General features: G+C 40.6%; 1 protein-coding gene across 14 annotated transcripts in view; it reads left to right on the top strand.

The window, feature by feature from the left end:
- Positions 1 to 23,301, top strand: part of PTK2 (protein tyrosine kinase 2) — a 190,770-nt gene that overhangs the window by 45,098 nt on the left and 122,371 nt on the right. For 3 of the 14 annotated variants that reach the window (XM_051802045.1, XM_051802044.1, XM_051802043.1), the window contains exon 1: positions 12,493 to 13,398. The exons of 1 other annotated variant lie outside the window; for it this stretch is intronic. In XM_051802045.1, coding sequence (XP_051658005.1) covers positions 13,296 to 13,398 — 103 coding nt within the window. In that variant the 5' untranslated portion in view covers positions 12,493 to 13,295. Of the gene's footprint in view, positions 1 to 12,492; positions 13,399 to 14,804; positions 15,462 to 23,301 lie in introns of those variants that run through there. 10 more of the 14 variants (XM_051802047.1, XM_051802046.1, XM_051802052.1 and 7 more) reach the window with 8 other exon arrangements.

Raw genomic sequence — 23,301 nt, 5'->3', positions numbered from 1 at the left:
TACTACTGGGTGAGATTATTGCTGAAAAAAACTTAAATGTCACTCTGAGGAAGTTTCCCTTGCTATTTGTATATTAAAACCTTCTAATTTGATAGTTTTGTAGAGTAGTTTTAATAAGTTCATCACCTCTACCTCATAAAATGCATTTTCTCATTGTTGTAATACCTCCGATACTTAGAAAAACAATGTATTTATCCTTTTAGAAGCTATTGCTGTTGGATGTCTGAGGATTTTTTGTGTTGAGCACTTGGGGAGGTAACAACTAAGGTCTTGACATTGAATCTTATCTGTTTGCAAGCCTTTCCAGTGAAACTTTCTGTGCTTATTTTGGCTGTGCTTTTGATGCCGCCCTCTTGCCTGTTCCCATCCATATTTTATAGCTAATGCCCACAAGGACAATAACAACAGCTTGGTTTGGTAAGAATAACATTTTTATCAGTGAGGCTGACCTATGAAGTAGTGTTGACATGATGAGATGTATTAAGCACCTCAAGAAATTGTAAGTTATCGAAATCTTAGTGTTTTTCCTTTGAAAAGTTGAGCTGGACAGTTCAGAGAGTTTCCAGGTCATCTCACTGTCCATTTATTTAGTCCCTAACTTCATCAGTTTGTCTATTAGGATGTTGTCATGGGAGACAGTGTTGAAAGTCTTACTGAAATTAAGAGAAATGACAACTCCTTGTCCACCAAACTGGTATTTCCATCACAGAAGTCCATGAGGTTGGTCAGGTGTGTTTTCCCTTTCATACATCCGTGCTGACCACCCTTGATCACCTCCTTGTCCTTACTGTTTGTTTGTAAATGGCTTTCTGGGTCGTTTGTTCCATCACCTTGTCAGGAATGGAGTAAGAGTGACCAGCCCACAGCCATCCAGACACTCCCTTCTTGAAGACAGGAGTTTTTTGCCTTCTTCCAGCTGTCAGGAACATCCCCCATTTGCCATGACTGCCTGTAAAATGGTTCATTGTTAAGAACCTTGCCCTGGCTGGAGGACATTGTTTTTCTGAGAGTGTGGGTAAGGATGGAGGAAAAAGGAGGAGATGGGGTAGAAAGAAAGAAGTTTCAAGGTAGATTATTGAGAGTAGTATTAAACAAAAAATTCAGGACATAAATCAGGAGTATTGGGAATGTAGTGGCACCCCTCATATCTGCTCTACTCTGATGCTCAAAGAAGGTGAAATTTGATATACTGGTCACTCACTGGGACGATGACATGATGAGGGAGAAGGAGTGAATTGAGGACTTGAAAAGCCCCTTGTTCCTATCAATGTTAACAGGCTGGATCAATAGTCTGATAGTTTAGAATAAACAAACAAATCAGCAGTTCACCACATTACTCTATTGTTTCCTGTCTGGAGTTCTGACTCCCAGGGTTTTGGGGACACCCACACTGCTTACTTGTTCTTGCTTACTCCTGTGCAATCACCTCCAAGTGGAAGAATTTTAGCAGTCAGGGGTGCATCAAATAGAAATTGTATCACTTGAATGGATAGTGTCTAAGATTTTTTTTTCTTTGTTCTAATTGATCTCTATTTTAGGACAAATTGGAAATTTTTATCTGCTTCCTTAGAAATTAATATTAGATATGATGTCTTTAGGAATTATGCTGTTCAGGGGGGGTAAGGAGACTTTTCCCAGGAAAAATTGTGCAACTTTTTGCAAGTAGCAGAAAAAGATGTGACTGCTCCACTCTGGATAACATGAAGTATCCTGATTTCCAGTGTTGTAGTCCAGCTTTAAATTAAGTCAACGGCACATATTCTTAATTCTTTTAGATAGTTCACTTCATTTTATTCCTAGTTTGAAAAGTTTGTTTTAGAAATAGTAAGATTATATATATTTTCACACTGAGGATGATGGAGAAGCAACTTGAGCTTCAGTGTCATGCAGGCACCTGGTGACACTCCTCAGCCAGGTTTTCCTGAAAGAGGTTTCTTAGTCTTTCATTTGAGACATGAGTGATTTGTCTCATATAGTTAGGGGTGCAGGGAAAGGGGATCATCCAGTGCTTTATTTTAAACATATTAAGAGTTGGTGTTCTTCTTAAGGAAGAAAAAAAAAAGGCAAGTTTTTGACAGAGCTTTTGGACAAAATGTAAAAGAAGAAAACCCTGAAAATTCTATAGGGTTTGCTTTTTGGGGGAAGTGGACACTTAGGACAGAAACTATGGGATTTTACAGATTTTTGGCAGTAGAATATCAGAAGAATTGCAGCGGGACTTAGAACTCTGTACTACATGCTGTCACAAAATAAATAACTTGTGGTAATGTTTTACTTGGAACAGATGCGTGTGTGCTGTTTACCTGTTTTGGTGTCAAAGGAATACAGAGGAACACACAATAAATATGTGTGTCCAGGACCTGGCAGCTCAGATTCCCAAGTGAAGGAAGTTCATTCCACTCTGTACACCCACATGTATGTTCTTGCTGGCAAACTGGCTGGTGGTGGTTGTGCAGAAACAGCTGAAAGGATGTTGATAAGGATTATTCAAACGATGTACTTGGAGACCTAGATTAGAATTTTGTCTGGACTCCACCAAGGTTACAGAAATGGGACATGTTTGTAGAAATTTCAGAGGGATTTTTAGAGGGTATTTGGTAAGGGGTTAGGAACTTCCAAGGTTGATTTTTACTTTTGTAGTAGCAAGGGTTTTTCTACTTAATAGAAGGTTTTGTATAGGCAAGTTAGGGGGTGGGTATCTGCTAAGAGTGACTGGAGAATTCATCTGTCTCCTTTTACAGGATAAAAAATAAATCCAGGAGCAGAGGCAGCCTCACAAATGGAGGGCAGTGAGCTACAATCAGGGCATCAGGTCATTGGGAAGGAGATTCTGTTGGTCCTTTACAGCACAGCCTTCAGTGGCAGTCACTGAAAGGGTCTTGTTCTGGTGCAGAATTACTTCAGGAAAAGATGAAATTTGGCAAAGTGAAGAAACCAATAATTATGGTACCTAAATGTGTGTTCTTTACTCTGTTCTGCTGAGGCCTGTGATGCGTTTTCACTCCGTTTCTCAACAACTGTTCCACAGAAAGTGCACTTTCCATGAATTTCTGGGACCCCCTGCTGTAGTGTCGGAGTGTGCTGGTGCCCAAGGTTTTCACAGCAAGAGCTGTGGAGTAAAGGAAGGGTGGGGATAACAGTGTTACTGAAAGCAAGAATCTGAAAATCGAGCTGGATCTTGTGTAGTTGGTTTATACAAAATGTTAGTGTGTGTTTTTGTTCTGCAAGACCTGGGCTGGGAGTGCCTTGGGATCTTCTCCCAAAATACACATGGGCTTGTTTGAAGAGTAACATCACGGACTACAGTGAACCAAGAGGAAAAACACTGCACAGCTGAACTGTAATCAACTACTTTGTTATAAGTTACGCCTAAAATGGCCATAAATAAAGGATTATGTGATCTTTTCTTTAGTTTATTTTTACATCCTTGACAACTCTTAATGTATAGCTCCACTGCTCAGCTTGTGTCTTAGCTCATAACTTATTTGTGCTGGGTTTGTTTGCTCAGCAGAAGACTGGAAAAAGGAAGTAGTGACAAAAATTGTGCATATTGTGCCTATGGCTTCCTCCCCCATTCCCTTTTTTATTTGCAGAAGGTTAAGAACATATTTAAGAAGATATCCCATCACCTTATGATGGCTGTGGTGTCTCCTTCAGGCAGATCAATAATCTGAATATGAAAATCTGCAGAAGTTATTTTATCAGGTGTAAAGCTGATGTTCTTCAGGTTTTCCTATGGAAGGGTCAAACGTACCAGCACTAACAAAGTCTGTTCTTTGTAGCAAGCACATTTTTTTTCTCAGGACTTCATTCTGACAAAGGGTCAGGATAACAGAAGTGGGGTGTTAAATGCCTGTGCTTCCATTAGTGGGCTGGAATCACACTTGAGATGGATGTGAAACTTCTTAAGAAATTCTTAAATTGCTTAACTCTGGCACAAAGATGTTTTCCAGATTATATCTTCATTCACTAATTATTCCTCTAAGAAGATCCTTAAAACTAAAGTTTTCTAGTTATTGTCCATTCAAATTACTTACTGGAATGGTTTCACATGGTTTGATTTTTATTTTTTTTTTTAATTATTATTTTTTAAGTTGTTTTTTTTTCCATGGTAATTTGTGAGAGTTATCTGTGGTAACTGTTTCTGTGAAAGATTTAATACAGAGAAATATTGGAACTGTATTTCCAGGATTAATAGAATTTATGTTATGATTCAGATTGTCTTCAGATGTTTTAGTGGAGCAAACCTGAGGCTTTACGATAGAGAAGGGTGAGGGAACCAAATGAAACAGTGACACTTTAGAGGTAGTGACTGTGGTTGAGGTTCTGGAGACATCAGTAACTGAATTATCGAATTTTTTTATATAGAACTTCCTAAAGTAGGGTTTTAAGTAGAAATTTTAAGGACAGTGATCAGACTTTGTCTAATGACCTGCATCCTTCCAAACTTGAGGGGATAAAGGAAGTCTGTCCTTCTAGCCTAAGGCAGAACTGACTAAAGTCATTCCTTGAAGGTATTTAACCTATTAAAGTGTCATTTTCACATCTTCTGCAATTTAAAAATTCTTACTATGCATTTATTTTGGGGTACTTGAACTTTCCTACTCCCATTTTAAGTTTACTACACTTGTTCTTCACGTCTGGGTGGCAGAACAAAGTTTATATTCTGCCTCTGGTTATGCAGTCACTGATTTTTATCCCAGTCTCATGTTCACTTAAAAGCTTTAGTACTAGAGTCTTGGCTGAAATGCATCAAATGGGATTGGGGAGAGCAGTACCAGAGGTTTTTTGGAAGCTGTGCTCTACAGCTCAGCACTGCACAGGAGATGAGCTCCTGGCCCTGTCAGATGCTGTTACATGCTGACAGTGTTGTTCTTGTGATCTTTGGTAATGTAGGTCATTCAGGCTGCCATCAGAAAGTGGCTTTTTGATGTTTTGTTTACTGTTTGAAGACATAGGATACTTATTTAACATCCCTTAGATCTGTGCCCAAACAGCTCTTTCCCAGCTGTATCAGTTGGTCTTGTACATCTTGGTCTTGCCTAGTTTAATTTTCATAACAGAATTCTTGCATGTCTTTCCAGCTTCATCAAAGCACTGCCTTTTGTGCTGAAGTTTGTCCTCAAGTCAACGGGTGAAGTTTAGCACACTTAAAGCTCAGATGAGTTTGGAGCTACAGAGATGTTGTTGTATTGGTCTGCTCATCAATTTATGCCTTATAAAAGGTGGCATGAGCTGCCTTTGACACACCGAGTGCTGTTCCATCTTGTTTCACAGCTGGTTACCTAAACAAGCTTGAGCTGTATTTGGTGGTGAGCTCCTGGAAGCCTTTTTTTTAAACTAAGCAACATGTTCTTGTGTTCTCTGAGCTCTTTGATACCTCTCTGCAGGCATTTTCATAGGTAAACAGAACTTGTTCAGCAGAACTGTGCTGCCTTGTGTAATTGGAGGAGCAAATGAGGCTATGGATTTTGCATGGAATAAAAGGTTTTGTGTTAGCTGAAGATGACCTTTCATTCCCTGTAACAGCATAAAATGACTGCCTGAGAAGCTGCTCCTTGAAAGTTTATTGCTGTTCTCATAAAGCAGTGATACAGGTTAAAGCCCTTGTAAATGTAATGTCCTTTCTTGGTACAAAAATAGGGAAAGAGGTTGAATAAAGTGAATAAGAATTGAATTTTCTGTGTTTTGGAGGCTCAGCGATACCTGGCCTCTGCTGGTCGTTCTCCTAAACAAAACATCAAACTGTTTTTTGGAATTTTTCAATCCAAATTATGCTAACTGGAGAGGGAAGGGGGGATTTGTGTCTGTTTTACAGTATTTTCTTATTTTTCTAAAATACACTGGTCTTTGCTTGATAGCTCAGGCACAGAATTTGCTTGGTTATTAGAGCAATCTTAATGTTTGTACTGTGAAACTTTAAAAAGATGTTTTGTAAAAATTAATAATTAATTTTTAATTTTCTGTTTTCTTAGACTTGGAGGGTATCAGCACTGGCTTGTAGATTTGTTCTGCAACACTGGAACTTTAAACTTAAATAGCTATTTGCTTGAGCCTATAAGAGTTTGTTTACACATAGGGGATTTATGCTATGCTCATCCTTCACTAAGAAGTACAACGTGAACTGTTCCACCAGTGTGTTTATATATATGTATAAATGGAATAATGTTGCATTACTATGAGCTCATGGATTATTTTTTTATTCAGTTTGTAATTGCATTTAATGATTTGAAAGTCTGAGGAGTTTCTAATGTTTTATTTGTGGTTTAGGTAACACCGGGAATCAGATACAACTCATGTTAATCAGCTACAACTTTATGCTAAAAAGATGTTGGCAACTATAAGTTTTTTGGTAAACTGTTGCTCTAACTTTGTATTTAGCATATGGAGGAGAAGCAGGACAAGAGAGACGTGTCCAGACTGTACCATTTCTGATAAATTAGTTGTACCCTCTGTGGCTGCAGTTTTCTCAATTTCTTTCCTGTAACTGGTATTGGATGAGCAAGAAAGCAGCCCAGATGTGAACAGACACTAAAGAGACTTGCTGTGACCCATAAGCAACTTCATTTTCCTATATCCCTTTTAGCAGATGTGACTAATTATTTCTAGGTTAGCCTTGAATTAATAAAGATGGATTTTAAGAAAAGTCAACTGATCCACTCATGGATCCCTTCCACTGAACAAAAGTAATCCCCTCAGAATGCATTTTCGTTAAACAGCATCAAAGGGTTGAGGTCCTCCCCCTTCAGATACCTTCTGCTGTGTTCACCTCATAAATGGAAGGTTTTCCCCATAAATAAAGGAAGTTTTATAAGGTCAAGAAAGGTTCTGGTGACCATTTGGATTGCTTTGTCTCACTCATTCTCCAGTCATCCCTGATCTTCCACGTTGGAAAAGGCTGAAGAGAAGCAGTGCAAACTGGTGCACACAGTGAACCTGTGGCAGAGCAAAAGTATCAGATTTTATTTTGCAGTAAGATGAGGAATAGCATGTGTAGAGATCACTTTTCTTCCTCTTTTCACCTCTTCTTTCCAGGTCTCCATGAAGCAGATTTTAATTTTAAGCACTGGAATTGTGAAGTAACTTCTCAAAGATGACTTGAGGATAGCAGTGGTTTTGTTGGTTGGGTTTTTCTGTAAATAGCCTAGAACATGAAGAGACAGAAGACTGGAATCAGTGCCCTAAGGAAGGAGCAATTTTAAACCACTCTAAGCTTTCATGGTGTTGACTTTATCCTTCTCTCCAGTAAAGCCTTCAAAAAATAAATGGAAGGAAGTGGGAGAATATGAGCGGGTGAGTCCACCCACAAGGAAATCTGCTACAACTTTCATGCCTGAAAACTAATACAACCCATATGGGTTTAAAAAATGGCTAGTCTTTATTTATGAAATAATAAAAATAAAGTTAATTTAGTGGTCCTTCTAACATCTGTTGTCTCAACAGCAGGGGCTGGGAGGCTGCGTTGCTGTCTGCTCTGCTGCACAGCATCAGGAGATCCCTCGGGAAGGGGAGGTATGGGAAACTTCATTAACACTGCATTCCTCCTGCTCTCTCCCAACATCCTGCTCTGTTTTGTTCCCCACCTCACTACTACCAGTAGGTTGAGATTTGGAAAGGAAACCAGTGAATTCTGACCACTACTTTTTTAAAATGTAGCTCAGAGGATACTACGGCTGAAGAGGTGACTGTGGTCCAGAAGGTGATGAAGTGTCGCTTTAAAACTCTGCACTTTTTGGCTATACCCAAGATGTATCCTACTATACAATTCACCAGTTGGAGGAAGATAACAGTAAATTCAGTATTGGACTGAATTTTTTGACAGAAGAATGTCCTATGCAGAGCTCCTCAGCAGTTTATATTCTAGAATGGGCTTACGTAAGTCATCTCTGCTTTTTCAGACTTCAAGAGAAAAATGTCCTAATCTAGTCTAGAGTGTGGAATTAGAGTTTGTCTGTATTGCAAACAGTCAAATGAACTCATGGAAGTGATGCTGCTTCTCAGCTGTGCTGAATTATTTCTGTTGAAGGACTGGACTTGGATTTTGACACTCAAAGTAGTGTGTCATTTTTCTTTCAGTTTTGTCTGTTGAAATGCTCATACTTAAATAAGAAGGACCATCTCTGGTGGCAGCAGAATGATGACTGAGCTTCTTGGGTGTTCAGAGACCCTTGGAGGACATGAAACCCATCACTCTTGTTCTCCTTCAGGAGAAAAGTGTTCTAGAGAAGATGGGGGTGAAAGGGCAAGAGCTTGGTAGTGGTCAAGGATGATAAATTTAGAGACCAGGTAATCAAAGGTAGATTTACAAGACAGCCTTAGCAAACCTGAGCTCAGAGTAGGGCAGACTTCAGGAACCATAATTTGAGATTTGATATAATGGTGATGAACCATTTTTCAGCAGTTCCTGTGAACAAAGATGATGTTTGATTCTTGCTAAAGGGAAACTCTGGGCAGATCATCTTTTCCACTCTTAAATATTATGCACAAACTCACAAAATAACAATAGTAATTAACAAAAAAACACATAAAAAACAAACTTGAGAAAATGAAGAGGAACAAAGATTACAGTGCAGTTTCAGTGCCTGGAGAGGGTGTTTGCAAAATTCTGGATACTAACATGGAAAAGCAGATTAATTAGGATGCAGAAGATTGTCACACGATCAATAAACATGTTTTAATTTTCAGCACACTCATCAGGCACTCTCACCTTTACAGGCTGTTCTGCAGTTGTCTCAGTAAAAAGCATTTGTGGCTTTACCAAAAAAAAAAAATATTCCACTTGTCCTGAGGGCATCTTTGGTTTGGAAACTTTCTTTATTAGCAAGATGAATGTAATGAATTTTTTCTGTTTCCTACATGAATATGCAGATCTCCTTCAAAACAATGCATTTGTTCTTCACCTTCTAGTAACTATTCGAGGGATAAACAGTAGCTGTGAAGTGACTAAGTCTGTGAATTATGGAGTCCAAAATAATAATAATCATAGAATGGTTTGGGTTGGAAGGCACCTTCAAGATCATCTCGTTCCAACCGCATTGCCAGGGGCAGTGACACCGTCCACTAGGCCATGTTGTTCAGAGTCCCATCCAGCCTGGCCTTGGACACTTCCAGGGTTGGAGCAGCCACAGCTTCTCTGGGCAACCTGTGCCAGGGCCTCACTACCCTCACAGGGAAGAATTTCTTCCTAATATCTAATCTAAACGTACTCTATTTCATTCCAGAACCATTCCCCCTTGTCCTATCATGCCATGCCCTTGTGGAATGTCCCTCTCCAGCTCTCTTGTAGCCGCTTTAGGTACTGGAAAGTCTGAAGTCTCCCTGGAGCCTTATCTTCTCCAGCCTGAACAACCCCAGCTCTCTCAGCCTTTCCTCACAGGAGAGGTGCTCCAGCCCTCATGCTGATGCAGTTGCTGTGCTCTAGGCTGGAGCTCTTGGGGTTTGTTAGAACAAGTGATTGGGCTGCTCTCCTCTCTCTTGGAGGAGCTCTGTTGCTGGTGTGTTCATCTGGTGGCTGAGGTGTTGCAGGAGAGAAACTGAAAGCAGATCTCTGTTCTGCTGTCCAACATTACTCTGGTACAGCTCTGACTGCTTTCTTCACACTTTCCAAATACTGAATTCAGTTTGGTTTTTCAGGGCAATGGAACTCGGACAAGTGTTCTGTGTTTGGCTCTGTCCTGGTCCCCTTCTCCAACTCGCCTGCCAGTTCGATGGAAATTTGATGAATAGTGATATGAGCTGATGTGAAAATAATCAGTTGAATAGCAGAGAGATCCTAATGATGCTGTTCACTGAGGGAGAAACGCTGGTTGGCTCTGTGCTGATGAGGTCTCTAGGACACCCCCCAGGAGCTCAAGCTCTGGGCACAACCCTAGAGAAAGCCAGGCTTTGCCAGTTTGTCTGACAGGCGGTTTAGATCTTTTATTTTTGTTTGGATAAGCTTGCGTGGAAAAAATTAGACAACCTTTTATGTGCCTCCCAGTTGTACAAAACTGTTGTTTAACCTTTTGTTCCCCAAAGCTTTGTGATTTTTGCAGGTGACTTCACTATGAGACAGGATCAGTGCTGCAGACAGAATTAAAACAAAAACTAAATGCCTTGATACAATTCAAAAAAAGCTTCTGACTTCCCCCCCACACACACTTTCCAAAACCTGATGCTGATTTCAGTAGTCTTTAAAACCAGGCTGAAATTGAGCAACCAAAATCGTAGTCACAGCAGAAAAGTCTTAACTTGAATTTCCTTGAGGCAAAATGCCATTTCTTCACTGAAGACCTTGGCCTGTCTGTTCTTACTGGGGTCATCTGAGCTTTTTTCTCTGGTTACAGTGTGTGTTTTGGGAAAATAGCCAGTGGTTCTGTGTGTTCTTAGTGGAAATAGATGCATTATTTTTTTTAAATAAATATTATTTTGGAATTATCTTTGATAGGTGTTAACACCATTGCTTACTCAGTGACTACTGTGCAGATACTATCAATGTGTGTCAGCAATATGGATCTTGCACAACAAAAACTTAACGTTCCCCTTTCACAGTCCTAATTTCTGACAGATGTTTCTTACCTCAGTAAATGGTATAATCTGATGGGCATGACTTAAAACAGATTATTTTACATAAATGCTACTCAGATACCTACTTGATGAGCCGTATTTATGAAATGTTGTAAATACTTGATATTAAGTGTACTGGAGACATATTTAACTTTTCAAGTTTTTTTTTTTTTACTTTGTGCCTTGTCTCCTGCTCCAGCCCTGCCCCCCTTCCTTCCTGCAACTTGGAATTTTGGGGTTTCTGATTATCTTCAGAACACAGATTTTATGCTTTTGGCCTTTTTTTTTTTTTGCAGAAAAATTATGTTATTTGAAAGAAGAGAATGAGCATATGTCTACAGGGTACCTCTAACAGAAACAGTTCTTAATTAAGAAATTAAATATTTTTTTTAAATCTTAGCATCAAGGAAGCACCTGGCTTATGTGAAAAAATAAATAGAGTGTAAAATGCTGGATAGCCTCTAAAATTGAATAAAAAAATCTCTCATACTATGAAGTACTGTGTTTTCACCTTCATTTTGTAGCCTAATACAGCAAGAAGAAAGTATGTCCTTGAGGAGAATGATGCTAATACTGGTATTATATGAGCAGGCAGTTTCTCTTGACACTTGGATTGATAATCTGTATTAGCCTCATCTGTTAAAAGTGTAAAGAAAAATGTGAGTCCACACATTCTGTTTATTAAACTCTCCTTGGTAATGCACTTACCAGTTGATATTTAAAGGGTTTTGTTTTCATGAATAAAATTTTAATTTAGACTTTCCCCTTTTTACTTCTGGATTTTTGTAGCAGCTTATCTACAAAACACTTTGTTTTTATGGAAGAAACACATTTTTTTAATATATTTTACACCCTAGAGCACAGATCAAACCAACTTAAGGAAAACTGAAGAAGTATCTGTGGCTTTCCTTTTTCTGAGGAAACAAGTCTGACTTGCTCAAGGTCACCAAGGAAAGCCCATGGCAGAGCTGGATGTGTAAAAGCAGCTTTCCTGCCCTGTGAGCTGCAGAACCAGAAGGGCACCGAGCCCCTGTCTGTGCCTCTTCTGTACCCACACAAATACAATAACTGGTATTTTAAATATTATTATAGCATGTTTTGCTTTATTACTGAAGGTAAATACAATCGACCTTGTCCCTGAAAGTGTTTGTCTGTCTGTGTAGCACTGAAGGGCTTTGAAAACTTTATGGTGGGGGGAGGAAGGCACCCAGGCATGTCTTCAGTTCCCTTTGGCTTTCTCCAGCCCCAGAAAGAGCTTTGTGCCTGAGCAGTGATGCAGAACATCTGATGGGCCTGGTTGTGGCCTAATCTCTCTCTCGCTCTTTTTTTTCTCAGTGAATATTTTTTCTCCTCTAAATAGAGAAGAAAACAATACTTAAATGCAGTTGCTGCTTTGTTGTTTTTGGTTTTTTTTTAATCAAAAATTTTGACGTACACCACTAATTCTGCATAGCCAGTGTATTGAGAAATGAGATGGCAGCAAAGAATGGTAATTAAACATATGCTGTAGACGAGTGCGTGCTGCTACAAGTAGGCAGATAGGTTAAGTTGAAGGCTGCTGGTTTTAGATTAATTCCCTTTTGGTGCTAGTCTTGGATAAGCCTTACGCCTTACTGCTGAGGGCTGGGAGTGAGAAGAGATTACAGTGGAATATATAAAGAGCTTTAATGATCTGTGTGAGTCTTGTTCCTGTTGAATTATTATTAATATGTATTTTAGCTAATTCAAGTTATTTATAAGTTTTTTGAAATATTTGCTGGATGTAAAAGAGATTTTTTTTTTTTAAATTCCGTATACACATTCTGCCTGGATGTGTGTTTATAAACACAGGCTTTTTCAACGTTTACACTCACGATTTTAAAAGAAAAACGGTTGTAAGCAGTTTTTGATGTTAGGTACTGCAAAGTTAAGAAGAAACAAAGGCCGTGCACCATCTGGGGTGTATGTTTGAGGTGACCTTTGCCTTCTGATGAGATAAAGAAACCCTGGGTTTAGAGCGGGGCTGGATGTGGCACCGAGTAACCACTGGGCGTGGGCTGTGATATTCGCTGTTTAAGGCAAAGCATCACCACCAGCGTTCTTCCGTCAATGACTCCTGTGGAGTGGGGCAGGTGGTGATGGAGGGTGTGACCCCAATTCCTGCTGAAGTTTAGGGAAGTTCCCGTGCGGTTATAGGGAAGTTCTCCTGTGCTTTCACGGTGTCTGGAGTTGTGTCAGTAAGCGGAGATCAAAACCGTATAAAAGCGATGGCAGAACGCGGGTTTTGGGGAGTAAGGGGCTGTTCGGGGGTGGCCGGTGTGCCGCCGGATCAGGCGGGATTTCCAGCCCTGCCTTTCCGCAGCGGGTGAACCGGAGGCTGCCGGGCGCGGGCAGCAGACGGGGATTAGCATATTAATAGGCGCTGGGTAATCGCCTCCCGCCCCTGCCCGCCCTCCTCCGCAGGGCTCACTCCGCCTCGGCACCGCACCCGGGGAGGAGGAAGAGGAGGCGGAGGAGGAGGGGGATGCTGCGGGGCGGGGGAGGATGAGGCAGCGGGGCAGCATCCCCGCTCCGGAGCGCGGCGGTGCCCCGGGCGGGCTGCGGGACCGCGCTCCCCCCGCAGCCGGGTGAGGCCGCAGGGCTGGGGCTCCCTCCTCCTCTCCTGGGGCTCCCTCCCCGCCGGGGGATCCAGCACGTCCAGGCGGCTCCGGGAGCGGTGAATCGGGACATTGTGTGCCGGGGCTGGCCGGGATATCGGGCACGGTCCGTGTATGTGGCTGCTGGAGGTGGCCGGGCAGCAGCCCCCGAGGCGGGCAGGTGCGGGCTGCATGGAGAAGAGCGGCTGCAGCCCCTTCCCGATGTGCTGGGCGAAAGGTATGCGGCTTTTATATATATACAAGTGTTTATTCATTTGATGTATAAATATATGTATATTTATTTCCCCCCTCTTAATGTAACGTTTTACCACCTGTGGTTCTGTAGGTTTTTCCTTATCAAAGCAGAAAGCAAAGCTAGGAAATAAAATATTCTGGTCATGCGCTTGCAGTGCGGAGCTGCCCCTCCGCAGGAGCTGCTTCACCTGACAGCTGGGATGCTTTGGGGTTGGTTTTCCCCCCACACACACCCCTTCTGCCTTTGAGAATGATTTGAAATGAAAGAGCGCTTGAGCTGTTTGGTTTGTACTTGCACTGATGTGAGGATCTGACGGCTTTGTTTGTGATCTTTGTATGTTTGAAGCCACTGCGAGGGTGATTCTGCTTTTCACTCACCTTTTGGAAGAAGTAGTTTTTCAAGTGTCTGAGCGTAGGCAGCGTTTGCAGTGGAAGAATAACATCTTTTTACTTGATGTCTCGGAAGTTGCCACCCCTATTATCCACCCCCCAAACCAGAGACAATAAGTAGCCACAGAGCATGCATTTATTACAATGAGAGGGTTGGACTTGAAATTGAGGCTTAACAATAGTTAGATGGACATGGGAAACTCACTCACGTGATAATCTTAACTTGCACCCCGAGACATTAATATTTACCGTATTATAATCTAGGAGGTATCTGTATATTGGAGTTGTGGGTGTGAGTATACAGGGATTAAGCTCCAAATTCTGTTAGTAGCCAAAGAATCAAGTCTTCCTTAGATGGAAAACAACTAAAAGGTTGAGTGTTGCTGGTCGTAAGCATAACTTTCCTCGTGCTTGCTTTCATTTCAGTGTACTTTCTTTTTTGGAAGAGAAGCTGGCAGTGAAGTATTGCGTCACCGTAATCTTGGAGCACAGACAGGCTGTTACTTCAGAAGTTCAGGGCAAATGTATCTGAACTAAGGATTTGGTAGGCAGAGCTGATGAATAGTTGTCTTGGAAAAAAATAACGTTAAGTTTATTTAGAATTTTTATTGTCTCGTCATTTGGAGGACACACGAAGGAGCATTTAACACTGTCTTTGTCTTGCCTGCTTTCTGCACCTTGCTGAACTGTTCAGCTAAACTAGTATTTGCCACACGTAGACGTATTATAGTAGCACACAGAGGAGAAATAACTTAGGAATGGGAGAACTTGGAACACCACACCCTGGTAATGTCTCACAAAGTACAGAACCTGTCAACTCTCGGGGGAATAATAGTTAATAAACAGTGAGTAACAGTAGCTGGAAACAAAGCTAAAACAGAGTGTGCTTTGTGCTTTGCTTTTAGTAAAACTTGTTTACCGTGAAAGGATAATAACAATGCCAGATCCTGCGTGTCATAAATTGGAAAACAAAAGTATTAGATGAAATTTGGATTTGTCTCTTCAGAGTATTGTGAGGGTCAGGATGAAGGTACCTCTCAGAGAGTAACTTCTAAAAGCAGGGAACAAAAATCTTCTATGAGCAAAAGCAAGTAGTTGCCATCTGTTGTTAAGGCTGGTTAGTATTGGGGTATCAGTTTTCCCCCTCTTGTTCTAACCCCAGATGATGCCACAGCAGGGCTGGGGATGGCTGCCTTGGGCCACGATAAAAGGTATCGATTCCCCCCCACCCACTCCAGCAACTAAAATGAATGAAAAATAATCCCTCTCTTCCCCTGGTCACCTGTGTTCTCAGAACCCAACTGCAGGGGAGATTGCCTAACCAGCCTCCTGTGCCCTGAAATACAGAGAGCAGCCCTGTAATCTCTCTTCATTCCTGTTGGGGGGAGAAGGGGGACACCAGGAGTTGCATAAGAGGACAAAGGCACCAGCGTCTTTGTGGCTGTCAATTGTAATGATTTCTAGAAAAAGCTACATCTCGGGCTCCCCAAAAAATAGGACAGATGAGAAATAGCTTGAGCTATATTTGTCATTGAATGGTGGCCATGCCTTAGTCGATGATTACTCTGTGTACTGTTCACCGGCTTAACCTTAGGGAAATGAGACGGATCTGGCCTACTTTGATAAGGGCTGTGAGATATCTGCAGTCAAAGAAAGGTAATATATTAATGAGAGAAACATTTAGTTGGATATCTTTATGTTGGCTCTTTGGTTTTTCTGTTAAGGCTTCAGGTTACCTGCAGCAAAACCTGATAAAACTTCTGAAAGTATTTTATAACGTCTTAAAATGTGATCTTAATGCGTATGTTCTGTTATCTATAACTTCTTTCTAAGTGATCTGTTTTCTTTTGAATGGGACAGATTAAGCTTTCTCTGTATCAGGTGTGATCTCAGCAAACCTTTGTTCTCTGAAAAATGCTTTGAAATATTTCAGTGAGTCTGTGTTCATAACAGAGCTTCTGCTTTTTTTTTAGCATTCTTAAATCTAAAATCGTCAAATCTTCTTAGCGATAGCGCGGGATGACCTAATTGCAGCCAATTCTGTGGCTCTGTCTGTAGGACTGCATCAAAGAATACGATCTTTGCTTGATTTATAAAGTACTTGCATAGTCTGTGTTGACAGGTTTTTACCTTCTCTTCACGCTGAACTCCAGTCTAAACAGTGTTACTGAATTCAGTCATTTAGTCTGGATCTGCACACTCCAGATTTCAGGGTATTTCCATGGGTGATTGAAGGGAAAGTTCGTGTTTTGCTACTGGCATATTTCTTCTCAGAGAGTCTGTATTACTTTACTTTAGTAGTGATAGGAGTAAGACATTTTTGGCTGCTTCCTCCTCTCCCATTAAGTAATTTGAAACTTAAAATCTCTGGTCTTGTGGAATAAACATCCTCAAACTCGGTTACAACTTCGGGTGTCTTGATGCATAGGAGGGCAGTACTTGTTTCCCAGTTAAGTGCTAAAACTTTGTGCTGGTATCATACTGGGATGTTTTCTTTCTGCCTCTAACAGCAGACTAGAAAGTAGTCATGGATCATTAAAGACTAACATCTCTGAACTTCACCAAGACTATTAATGGTATAATGTGTTGTACTTCGGCTTAGATACTTTTTTTGGTGAGCTTTTTCCCTGTGTTTGCTGTGAATTCCTGCCAGGTAAACCCTACAGACTAACTCGGTGACAGCAATCTAAATGTGACAGTTCAGGATAGTTGGGCAGCTCTGCTGTAGATCTGTGAATTATCCACCCCAAGGAGGAGGAAATTTATTGAATGACTTCCATGTAAAGAGCTCTGTTTAATCATTTATGAACAATTAGTTGACGTGATGTTAAATGTGTGTCACACAAGTTAGTGACGGGTGATCACAGTTCTTGAACTCAACCCTTCAGACCAACATGGAAAGGTCTACATTGGCTTAAGATAATCAAGCCCAATTCAGTCAAAAACCTTGTCTTGATTAAAATAACTGTTAAAAAATCTAAGCTGGTGGCATTATGAAATATAATAATTCTACTGGGAAAGAATTTAGCCCTGTCTATCGCAATCTGTTAATGTTGCAATCTTTTTTTTAAAGAGATAAGCAGTTCCAAGTTAAATGTTGTTTTATTTTCTGGTGAGCCCTGCTGATTCAGGGGGCGTGTTCACATGGAACTTGCTGCTGTTCTGTTGAGTATAAGCAAGATAGTTGGATACATAAGAGAAAAATTCAATGCTGTTTCTCCTTTGCCTCCCTAAGTCTTGCTGTTTTGCTAACAAGAGTGAAGATTTTCAGTCCAACAGACCCTCAGGCTTTTAGGTGAAAGGTAATCACTAAGAGGGACACGGTGGTAGAAAACAGAGTAAAGGAGGTTGCTGATACCACGAAGGTGGGCTGAGAAATAATCTCTAACCCGAGACTTCTAGTTCTCTGATGCAGACACTGTATATATAACATAGAAATATAATTGCTCTTGTGTATTAGGAAAGGGAAAAAAGCCTTTGCGTTGGTGTGAGTGTTCTGCTGCATCTTCACAGTGGGTTTCAGTTGAGGTGACTGGAGGGAAGCACCCACTGTTGCACTTTTTGTGGATCTATAGGTGTAATTTGGGAATGCTGTGAAGTGCCCTTTCCTTGGTGTCTGAGGGCATTACAACTCGGAAGAGTCTAGTCTGTCATTTGGCAATCTGTTGTTGACTACATTGGTTACATCAGCTGTTTCCTTCCAAATCATAAACTTGCCTAAACTTTTGTTAAACTTGATTAACTTTGTAGCTTCTTAAGCTGTGAGATTTGCAAATCGTAAAAAGCATCTCTGAATTCCTGCGTGCCTGGGTGGGGTTTTTTTGCAGTCTTTGTAGAAAAAAAAGAAAAATAATGTTAATCTCATCAAACTAATTTAAAATTTAAAAACAGTTCATAGAATGGTTTGGGCTAGAAGGGACTTTAAAGATCATCTTGTTCCAACTCCCCTGCTGTGGGCAGGGACACCTTCCACTAGACCAGGTTTCTCAGAGTATGATATTCCAGAAATGCCTGTGTATATTTGAAAGGAGGAAATAGTCTGGAAAAGCAGGAGGGAGTCTTTACTTCAGTGCTACAGCACAGCATGCAGAAGCATTGATATTCTTAAAAGCATACAGGAACTATGGAGCTACGGGAGTACTGGTGTATTCCCATTAGGGTGATTTGTTCCTTATTCAAAGGCTACTGGAATGGAAGATGGAGCTCGAGATAGTTTTACAAGAAAGGAAAGTGATTGTTTTAAGGGCTGGGGGAGCATTTGGTGTTCCCTGGGTAATGGAGATGTGTGATCTTATCAATTGTAGCACCTGGTAATGAGCCAGTGAACCAGCTTGGAATTACATTCTGAGTTGCCAGGGAAAACCTGAAACTTAAGTAAGGAAAACAAAATGTTTTAAATATCCTTTTAAAGATGCATTAGAAGAAGGCTGAGGAGCAAACTGTGGGAGTCAGCACTTAAGTGGATGTTGCCTTGATGGAAATAATGCATTAAACTAAAAAGTGAATGGGGAGTTTGTGGCCCTAATAGCTTTCTTATTCGGTTTATATTCGAAATTTTTATTGCAAGTCTCACTGTGTGTATATATTTACTTTCTGTATGGAAAATACATATACAGACATGCATAATTTTCCTTGCCCAGTTAGCCTGGCAACAGTTGCAGTATTTCATCCTTAGATACTGAACATGATCTCTTACCTGGTTTTCTGTTTTTAGCAAACACGATTCATTGGGCAACTGATCTTAATGCACAGCTTTATTGGAAGGACTGTGGTAGTGAAATTTGCTTTTATGAGGCTTTTTATGTTGCATTTTAAGAAATGTCTTGGCTTGTCTCAGTCCTTCACTTGTTGAAGTGTTGCTTATATAGAATAGTTGCACATTTGTGTCTTGTAAAAATTTTGATGTACCAGCAGAGAGTATGTATTTTTCATTAATTATCTGAAAAAAAACCCTCACTAGTGTTCTTAAATTCATGACCTGACATGGATTTGTTCATGGTAATCTATTAAAAACTGGAGACATTTTAAATTAATATATGCTGTAACATTACAGTAGGCAAACCCTTAGAAGCTGCTGAATTCCATAACCTGGAACAGCAAACAAAAGCCAGACATAAGGAAATGTCTTTGTAACTGTTATATTAAAACAAACCTAAGTACAGGACATGATAAATGTATTTGATTATAGCAGTTATAAAAATATTGTAGCATTCAGGAAGATTTTCATACCAACTTCCAGAATGAATGAGATCCCTGCAGTATCTCCTGTTGAATCCAGGTTGACAATTAATGGTGCCAGTTTTTTCGTGGTTATAAAGGATAGGGGTTGCTGAGGTTATGGAGGTAACTGGTGGTTGCCCAGCAGTAAAGTGACATAAAGGCAGAGGGTTGGATTTTCCTCTTCTGATATTTAATGTAGCTTAGCATAGATGTTATGAAAAGTATTTCTGTGTGCATTCAATCCTGCTGAGTCATTTCATTGAAAATCATCTGTAAACAAACTCCTTTTATTTCTCTATTTATTTACTTATTTGGTAGCCAGGGTTTGTTACTTTGCCAGAAGAGAGATTGCTTAATCCTTTTCCCAAGCACCTTCATTGCCTTCTGAAATAGTGTTTCCTCTGCCAGTGATTTCACATCCATAAAACTGGGCTCTGGGGGTTTTGGTTGAATTTTTTATTTAAATTGGACTCACTCTGTGAATTAAGTGTTGTCCCATGCTGTATTGAGGAAATGTCTAAGGAAAAACAGCTTTCCCCATGACCTAGGTCTTCTCATCTTCAGTAAATACGGGAGGAAAATCAGTGTGTGTGACTTTGAGTTCTGCCGTGACTTGGTACAGCTGCTCAGCAACTGAGCACATCAGTGGTGAGCTGTACAGGGTGTCACATCAACAGGTCACAAACATCATAAACTGAGATGTGAGTGGCATTTTGAGACTGAAAGCCAAACTTTGACTTCAGTCTGGTGTGCTGGAGAACTAAAAGTAAAACCAGACTTTCCGTACTTGAACGATCCTTCTTGGTAAAGCTGAATTAATTATTGCCAGTGTTTGGTCATGGATCCCAATACTGGCTGAGTTTTCTAATAACCATATGAAGATAATGGTAGCAAAGAACAGTTTCATCACAAGTGGTTGCAGGGTGAGTAATGGTCTGTGGTCCTCCTAAATCTTTATTTCTAGGAAGGAGGGTGTGAAGGAATTGGGTGTGTTCCCAAAGCTTCTCAGCTGACTTTGGAAGATAAGGGGCAGTAAGATTCAGGCTCTTCTCATAGGCTTTCTGCTCTTATGGTTGCAATTCAGCAATGATCTGTTGTCCTTGCTGCTGTGTGAGATACAAGGAATCATATTCCTGAAATCCTAGTGTATTCAATTCAAAGGGGTTTTTGTCTGGCCTGTGACACGATGGTTGGTCAAGATAATCTGGAGAATTGCAACAAAGATACTTTAAAGTAGAGCAGCCTTTTCGATTTGATCCTAACAAATGATTCCCATACAACAACTTGCATTGCCAGGGACCTGAACAGCAGCTTTTTGTCCATTCAGGTGTTTGATTGCAGCAGTTTGGACTCGTCCTGGCAGAGTTAAAAGGTCTCTGAGCGATGGTTGTATGTAGCTGTACCTGTCCAACGGGAGCATATTTGAGCTGCAGATTCCATTCCAAGGCATCACTCAGGTGACAGGGAGCTGTGTGTCTGTTCTTATTCCAGTGATAATTCCTGTATTATGTTTATGTGAGCAGGAAATAAATTATGATTTGCCCTCTGAGCTATTCCGAGCACGGTGCCCTCTGGCACGGAGGTGGGATGGGCAGATAATGGTGGTGCCTGTCAGGTCAATAAGTTAATGTTTTATCAACTATCTGCAGGTTTAGCAGAAGGTAGGCTTTTCTGTGTGTGTTTCTGAACCTGAAATTAAGGGGATTTTGTTCTAGTTATAATTTGGAGAACTTAATGCCTGGGTTTTTCTGCCCATAGGAGAATGTCATACGGTCATGGAATGGTTTGGGTTAGAAGGAATCTCCAAGATCATCTTGTTTCAATCCCTGTGCCATGGGCAGGGACACCTTCGACTATCCCAGGTTGCTCCAAGCCTCATCCAACCTGGCCTTGAACACTTCCAGGGATGGGGCATCCACAGCTTCTCTGGGCAACCTGTGCCAGTGTCTCACCATCCTCACAGGAAAGAATTTCTTCCTTTTCTGCCCTTGAGATGAAAGATTTTCCCCTTTGTGATTTTGGTTTGCTTTCATATTTTTATATATATACACAGTATTTCATAGAGTATATAATATAAAATACAAAGTGTATTGTGTACTATATATATGATTTTATAGACATAATATATATAAACTGAATATGTGGATGCAAGGTATAATCAGTGCTTTGGAAGGAAAACTTGTTCTTTTTTCCAGAGTAATTTTGGGAGCGGTATAGGCTCTGGTTTTATCTGATGCTGAACAATCTTTTTGCTGGTTTTGGAGGCACTTGATCTAGTTTTACTGGAAGAAGCTGTGCAACCTGCATTGGCAGTGGTGTTGGACTTCCATGTTTGAAGTACCAAGTTTGCACATCTAAATATAATTCAGATATCTTTTGTCAGTCTGGAGGTGCAATAAAAATTCATTTGGAATATTGCTCTTAACTGTCACATCTCTCTTGAGAACTCTGGATGTGGTCCATTTGTGCAGTTTAAGTACAGTGTCCTACACTGATGAAAACCAAGGTGTTACAGTAGGAACAGCAGCACTTGCTGTGGCTGCCTAATAATTTCGGTGGTAAACCCTCCTTCAGGTCATCTTCTACTCAGAATTATCAGAGTCCTTGTTGCTCCTGCTGAAATCAGTCTGGAATGTCAAAAATTGCTCATCCCTAAAATTTGAAGGGAAAATATTTGTGCTGTTTCTGTGTCCGGTCTGTTCTGCAAGGGAGCAGTGACTGTTGGAGACAGGAGTGGGAATGAGCTGGGAGTAAGAATTGTCTGAAATCAGGAACAAGGACACCCTGGATACTCCTGGATACACAGCAAGGTCATGTCCATTATTCCTGTTTCATGTTGTAGGAAAAGCAGGGCAAGTTACAGCACAATAATGTTTATCCAGTATAGAAAAGCAAAGGCAGCCACTCACCTCTGTTTAATCCAGATTTATCTCCAGTTTGGTTTTTCTTATGTTAAAACCACAGTCAAGCCAAAGTAAAGTAAACCAGGGTTTGGATGTAAAAATCTCAGGAAGAAGAAAAAAAAAAATCATCAAAACAGGGGAAAACCTCTTGTATTTGAAACTGGTTGTAAGATGGGATTGTACTTGGGTCTGCATTTATGAGTAAAGAGAGAGGTCAGCAGTAGTGGCTTAAGAATGTTATGTTCAGGTATCTGAAGTTACTTGTGTGGCTGCCATGGCTTGTGCATCTTCAGAAGGAGAAATGAAGGCAGATTTGAAACTTCCACTCACAACTCTCGTGTCTTTCTGCAGCATGATTTTGGGCAATTCAGAGAAGTTTAGTGTAAGCACAGTACTTAGACACGTAAAATCAAGAGGTAGAATAACAAATCTCACCTTAAAATGGTTTTTCACATCTGCCAAAAAGAATAATTTTATTTTAAAGAATCAGTGAATGATGCTTTAATCCAGTCAGTGTTTTCCTGCTCAGTGATAGGAATATAAACAAGAGGTTGAGTAAACTTCAGTTTTTCAAATAATGCTGCATTTTGGGGAGTGGGAGCCATTCCCTTTCCCTGGTGTGGATGATGCCTGCACAGAGGACTTGACAGAATTTTGTTTCTATCTGTGGTACCTGTGATGCTTCAGCCCTAGAATAATCATACAAAGCAGTAGTTAATCTATAACTTTTTGTGAGTTTTTAGCATAAAATTCTTGAAGGGAATATTTTTCCTTCTTTTATTAAGACTTCCTTTGCTCTGTATATCCAATTTACACTCAGATTATTAATGTTGCTCCGATTTTTTGGGGAATGGGAGTAAAAATATGCTGGTTTGCTTCTGTTCTCTGCTAGGAAAAGTATTTCTCAGATCAGGCAGTAGGTAGGACGGGAGCTGTTACCCTTCTGTAGTTGCAAGGACAGTAATGTGATAAAGTTGCTTGTAAAATGTGTCCTTTGTGACCGACTGGGCAGTTTTTGCAGGGCTGGGTCCTTTCAGGTGTTGAAAACCTCCTCCTTCCTTTATGCACATACACGTACATATTCCAGCTCTCACCACCTGTCCATAAACATCTTGTGTATTCCCATCTGACATTCTCCTGGAAATCCACAGGGATGGCCATTGCCTTGCAAAATTAAGGCTGTACTGAGGGAAATGGGTGGATCTTGAACGCTTTAGGTTGTTGATTTGTTAATTATCGCCTGTGTTTTCTTTGACATCGGTGGTATGGTGTAATTTGGCATTGCATTTTTAGATGGCCTGTTATTTTTGGGTTTAATTACTACTTATTTGTGGGTTTTTTCCCTTTACGCGAACTCCTTTCACGACAGAGAG

The sequence above is a fragment of the Manacus candei genome, unplaced genomic scaffold (genome assembly GCF_025592945.1).
Source record: "Manacus candei isolate 608988 ecotype Guabito, Panama unplaced genomic scaffold, ASM2559294v1 h1tg000054l, whole genome shotgun sequence".
NCBI classification, from domain to species: Eukaryota; Metazoa; Chordata; class Aves; order Passeriformes; family Pipridae; genus Manacus; species Manacus candei.
Note: the sequence above shows the minus strand (reverse complement) of the source record. Positions and strands in the feature narration are given on the sequence as shown.